We start from the raw sequence: 6000 nt of genomic DNA on the forward strand, positions 1-6000 counted from the left end.
TTACAGTAGGAAATTTACAAAATATCTTCATGAAACGTGATCTTTACTTAATATCCTAATGATTTTTAGCATAAAAAATAGATAATTTTGAACTATACAATGTATTTTTGGCTATTGCTATAAATATACCCATGCTACTTAAGACTGGTTTTGTGGTCTAGGGTCGCATATAGTGTTGATTGCTCTTTCTAGGTGCTGTCTTCAAGAAATATCCAAAAGCAAAGAGTGTGCGCAAGTCTATCACTACTATTAAACTACCAAAACATGAAGATATCTGCTCAACTAAACAGGTACTGTATTGTATTGCCAGTGCCATTTTTTTAATAAAAATCCCTCACTTTTTTCTAATTCCTCCTATAGTTTTCAAGCTACATCCACTTAGCACACCTTTTTTTGTTCTGACATAGACTCTTTAGCAACTGCTTATCAGATGTTCAAGCTCTAACTCTCAGAAACAGCTTAGCAAATGAAATAGGAGAGACAATAGAAAGTGTTTTAGTATCCATCCAAGATTACACACCGGAATCAACAAACGAGCAAAGAAATGTTTTAATTCAGTGTTTATGTTTTCATATTCTTTCAGTGGCTGAAAAGGTTTGGTATCAAGAATCTAAAGTTGGACCTTCACAAACTGATATCTGGACCCGAATGCTGCCATCACAACAAACTGGTGCCGTCCGTCCAAAAGCGAGTGTCTGCCAAATACTGCGCCATATTCCCTAGTGTCCAAATCAATGTAAGCACAGTGCTGTGTAACTCCAGTCATACTGAAAATATGTATTTTCCATCTTGGTTCTATGTTTAGTATGCTGTATCTCTTAATGTTCGTCATAGGGGACTGTGAAACACTTACATCTGACTCCTGGTGAGCTAAAGCAGTACCTCAATCAGACTGAGAAACTGATGCAGCGCTACAGCCAAAGACTGGAGTGGTTACTGACAGGTACAATAGATGTGTCCATTGCAAAAAAAAAAAAAAAAAAAAAGTGTATGGCTCTGTTCCAAAAGATAGAGATCTGCCTGCATGGGCATCATTTAAGGGAGGCAGTTCCAGAAGGTATGCAGTGTGAAAAGGATTTCAGTCAGCAGAAAACAGACAGCATGGAAGCTCACTAGGTTTTGGAAGAGATCCCATTTCATCCTGTTATTCTGCCATGTGAATCTTTCCATTTGTGAGCAGGCAGTAGGTGCATGTTTGGATCGGTGCTGGAAAAGTCGGTCTGTGTTTTGCTGGATGTGTCTGGATCTATGGCTTCCTTGCTCCCTGAACTCCAGACGGAGCTGACTTTACTGATCTGGGATCAGCTGCATGCCAACAGCGAGAGGTAAACTCTTGAAAATATGTGCCTCTATATACTTTTCTGCAACACCGAAATATGTACCTAACTGCACGTTTTTCATTAGTTTCAAAATGAAATGTCCAGAGAGTGGTGCTAAAACACACTGTTCAGAATTCAAATATCCGGGGCGTGTCGCAAAAGTGAGTACATCCTACGTGATAACAGCAGTATGTTGTTTAACTATGCAAAGCCACATGTCCTATTCATCATGTTTATGTTTTTGTCTGCTTGACATGACCTTACAAAGTTGTGTATCTTGTATTAGAGCAATTAAAATTTGGTGCTTTAAGTAGAATCCTCTCATACTGACCCCTGGATGTTCAACATGGCATCTCATGGCAAAGAACTCTCTGAGGATTTGAGAGTTAGAATTGTTGCTCTCCACAAAGATGGCCAAGGCTATTAGAGGTTATACACCCAATAACACCCTGAAACCGAGTTACACTACAGGGTCGTACAGAGGTTTTTCAAGATGGGTTCTATTTGGAACAGGCCTTGCAAGGGTCAATCAACAAAGTAGAGTACTCGTACTGTGCGTCAGGTGCAGAACCTGGCTTCAGAAAAACATATACCTGAGTGCTGCCAGCATTGCTTTAAAGGTTGCAGAAAAAGAAGGTCAGCTTGTCAGTGCTCAGACCATACGCCACACACTGCAACGAGTCTGTTTGCATTGGCGTCCTCCCAGAAGGAAGCTTCTTCTGAAGCTGGCTTACAAGAAAGCCCACCAACAGTTTGCTCAAGACAACCTGTCCAGGAGCATGAATTACTGGAACCAAGTCCTATGGTCTAATGAGACTATAAGATAAACTTGTTTGGCTCAGATGGTGTCCAGCATGTGTGGTGATGTCTTGGTGAGGAGTACCAAGAAAATTGTGTCTTGCCTACAGTCAAGCATGGTGGTGGTAGCATCATGGTCTGGGGCTGCAGGAGTGTTGCTGGTACTGGGGGAGCTGCAGTTCATTGAGGGGAACATGGATTATATTATGTACTGTACATAAAGAAGCAGGACATGATGCCTTCCCTCCAGAAACTAGGCCGAACGACAGTTTTCCAACATGATAACGATCCCAAATGCACCACCAAGATGACAACTGCCTTGCTGAGGAAGCTGAAGGTGATGGGCTGGACAAGTATGTCTCCAGACCTGAACTTTATTAAGCACCTGTGGGGCATCCTCAAGCATAAGGTGGAGAAGCACCATGTGTCTAACATCCAGCAGCTCCGTGAGTAGTGGAAGAGGATCCCAGCAATAACCTGTGCAGCTCTGGTCAATTCCATCCCCAGGATGATTAAGGTAGTGCTAGATAACAATGGTGCTAACACAATATATTGACATTTTGGACAAGTTCAACTTATAGTGTACTCATTTTTGTTGCCAACTATTTTGACAATCATGGCTGTATTTCAGGGGACAATACATCTATACTGCTATAAGAAGCTGCACCCTGGCTAAAAAATATATCCAAGTTTCATTTCTATAGTATTGTCCCTTGAGAAGATATACTAAAATGGTTGCTGAAATGTGAGGGGTGTACTCACTTTTGTGACGACCACACACACTGTATGTGACAACAACGTTTAAAACTATCGGTTTTCAAATCATGCAGGATGTTGAAATTGTTTTGAAGCCATAATATTTTGCAAGTAATTGTGTGAAAATTAGGATTTATTAATCAAAACTCTGTGTAAAATCATACTTTGTAAGAAAAGAGATAAAAGTTGTCACAGTTTTACTGCCTCTAGTGTTCATTTCAAATGGAAACTGCAGTGATTAGTACATATAGGTGTGTTTTTTGCAGTTTTGCAGAGATGTATATAGAGGCACGTATTTCCAATGAGCCTTTTGCTCTAGAGGGAGATATAAAAAATAATTTACATACTCACCTTTCTTGCATTGATTGACCCAACAGGCCCAAACTCAGGCTGTACCTACAGGATGAGGAAATGTGGTTGTTTTTCCAAAATAATGCACCCGAATAATACAATTATCTATCACTGGATGTTGCTTTTGCTCGGAAGCATGGTTTTTGACATGTTGAATCTGAGTCTATTGACAGGTGTCTCAGTAACTGATCTGTGTGTGTCAGGTTTAATATGGTGGCATACTCTGGAGAGGTGCGGATGTGGCAGCCGACATTGGTTGAGCCCACAGAGGAGCTGTGTGTGGAGGCAGTGCAGTGGGTAAATCAGCTCAGCACACATGGAGCTTCCTCCACACTACAAGCACTAAAGGTACTTGCAACAATACTTGAAATATTGACTATTGTATATCATTATTAACAGACTTTTTTCTGTGTTTAAGATTTTGAAAAAGGCACAAATGTCAGGGCATATCAAAACTTCTTAAGTTTTATAAGTGTTATAATAGGGTTAAGTGTTATAATCGGGTCCTCTGTGCATCTGCCAACCCAGAAAATGTAAAAAAGAAAAACTCAGTAACTTTCTTTTGGTAAGGTTTTCTCTGCAAGCATGTAAAAAAACGAGCCGCATAGATTTAGTTTTAAAGATAAATGCAGACGTTTAAAGAACAGACCATGATATAAATAATATAAATAATATTACATATTGTCAAAGGGGGCATCATAGGTCTCCTTTTACATAACTGCATCTTCTCACATATTTTATGTTCATTTAATTATTTCTGTCATGACAACTCTCTGAAAAGTGTAGCATGGTAATGATATGACAGTGTTAATGTATTTGGTCTTGGCGGAATAGATCTGCTAGGCTGCTGCTGAATTGTTGCTGCTGTTGGTTATTGCTGAAGTTGTAGATTATTGCTGCTGCTGCTGCTGCTGCTGCTGCTGCTGCTGCTGCAAGCAAGTACAGAACTTGCTACTGCCAAAGCATATGGCGATACGGTGCTGTGCGTGTTTAAGACACACTGCTGCTGCACAAATAACCCATTTAGCAGATCTATACAGGTGGAGCTGGGGGAGGTGGAGGGTTTCAGAGGAACTCTGAAAGCGCGCTGCGGAATGCCCAAGTGAATGCTACCAGCCATTTAAATAGCTGCAAGCTCATTGGTTGCGTATGCAACATGAACCAATCAGCTTGTGCCAAGTCGTATAACTCTGTGATATCATCAGTTATTTATTTAGTTATTTATTTTAGTAAGCGGGAATGTCATAAATGGGAAACTGTAAGTCAGGCATACTGTTATTTAACTAACCTTAACTAAATCAACACTGAACTGACTCGAGCTGAATAACAACACTTTTGTAGAGTTGCTTGTAGCTGAATTTTATAATTGGTGAACTTTACACACTTATTGAACTGAACTAAAACAAAACTGAATTTATACTGGATATTTCATCTCTTTCATCTCATATTTGATGAAATCGGCATCATTGGCTCTTGTTATTTTCTGTTTATCAGCTGCTTTTGTTTCAAAGGTTTTTCTTGTGTGTCGTAAGTGTGATTGTGTTTCATGTATCTTTGCTCCAGACGGTCTGTGGCTTTGGAGATGCCGTGGGTCTGTATCTGATCACTGATGGGAGATGTGACTCCAGCCACAATCTGATACTGACGGAGATCGAGACACTGAGAAAAGAGAAGGACTTCATCGTCCACACCATTGCAGTCAACTGCCATGACAGGTCACCTCTGAGTCTGCATTGGATATGAATGCGGCCCTTTGTATAAATCCATCTATTTGTTGTCTGCATTTACATCTGCAAGACGTAGTTTGTAGTTTAATCAAGAATAAATACTTTTCTGAAGTTTCAGCAATGGTGCATTGCTAGAGTTATATGGTATGTGCAATAGAGTGATTTTAAAATCTATTTATCATTTCAACTGTTTTTAAACAGAGCAGGCAGTGAGTTTCTGAAGCGTCTGGCTCATAAAACAGGAGGGCGATTCCATCAGGCTCCTGAAAACACGGATACAGCCCTTATCCGAAAACTCCTGACAGACCCCTGCAGTGCAGTATGTACATACTGACTTCATTTTAAAAAGTGCTCAACATGTCTTTATTTGAATTGTATTTTTTTTTTTTTTTTGGTTTATAGTTTTCAACATGTTCAAATGCTTATAAAATGAATGCTTGTATGCCCTGAATGAAAGGATCCAGTGCTTCCAAAATTTGAAGGGGATGATCTGAGGAAACTGTCGGAAGAGATTGAGAAGCTGAGATTGTTCCAGAAACAAGCTAAAGCTTTCAGGTTTCCTGTGATATTCAGGCCTAGTGTTGATGTGTAATGATTGGTGTTATTGTAGACTTTTTAATATAAAGATTTCTGTTTTTGTTTTCATAGGGAAACTATTTTGGAGTCAAGGAACCCGGAGGGAATGTAGACATTGATCTCCACGCTTGTTTAAATCATGACAGCTTTACTTTTTCAAAAATAAATGTGCTCTGTGGTGTAAAAAGTAAGGCACTAGCCCTGTTCTTTGTATGAATCAGTTTCACTCAACTCATCATCTGTATTTCTTTTTATAAGGCCTAATGTAAAAAAAAAAATTAATAATTACACATATCCCTTATGAAAAAGAAGTGTATTCAGGTGTGCTATTAGTATACTTCTTTTAAACTTTAATATGTACTTCTCAGAAATGTGCTTTATATACTTCTCAGCAATATACTTAAAAAGACATTTAAGTATACTTGACTTATATTTTAAAAAGTCTAAGTATATTTGAGCTATTGCACATCATC

General features: G+C 39.1%; 1 protein-coding gene across 1 annotated transcript in view; it reads left to right on the forward strand.

Moving 5' to 3' along the window:
* The window catches only part of vwa3a (von Willebrand factor A domain containing 3A), a 45232-nt gene extending 39593 nt beyond the window's left edge, over positions 1 to 5639 (forward strand). The window contains exons 24-32 of the mRNA XM_073833184.1: positions 193 to 290; positions 584 to 736; positions 835 to 943; positions 1181 to 1325; positions 3428 to 3572; positions 4788 to 4939; positions 5153 to 5270; positions 5409 to 5506; positions 5600 to 5639. Coding sequence (XP_073689285.1) covers positions 193 to 290; positions 584 to 736; positions 835 to 943; positions 1181 to 1325; positions 3428 to 3572; positions 4788 to 4939; positions 5153 to 5270; positions 5409 to 5506; positions 5600 to 5639 — 1058 coding nt within the window. The remainder of the gene's footprint in view (positions 1 to 192; positions 291 to 583; positions 737 to 834; positions 944 to 1180; positions 1326 to 3427; positions 3573 to 4787; positions 4940 to 5152; positions 5271 to 5408; positions 5507 to 5599) is intronic.
* Positions 5640 to 6000: the final 361 nt, after the last annotated feature.

The sequence above is a fragment of the Garra rufa genome, chromosome 1 (genome assembly GCF_049309525.1).
Source record: "Garra rufa chromosome 1, GarRuf1.0, whole genome shotgun sequence".
In the NCBI taxonomy this organism is placed as follows: domain Eukaryota; kingdom Metazoa; phylum Chordata; class Actinopteri; order Cypriniformes; family Cyprinidae; genus Garra; species Garra rufa.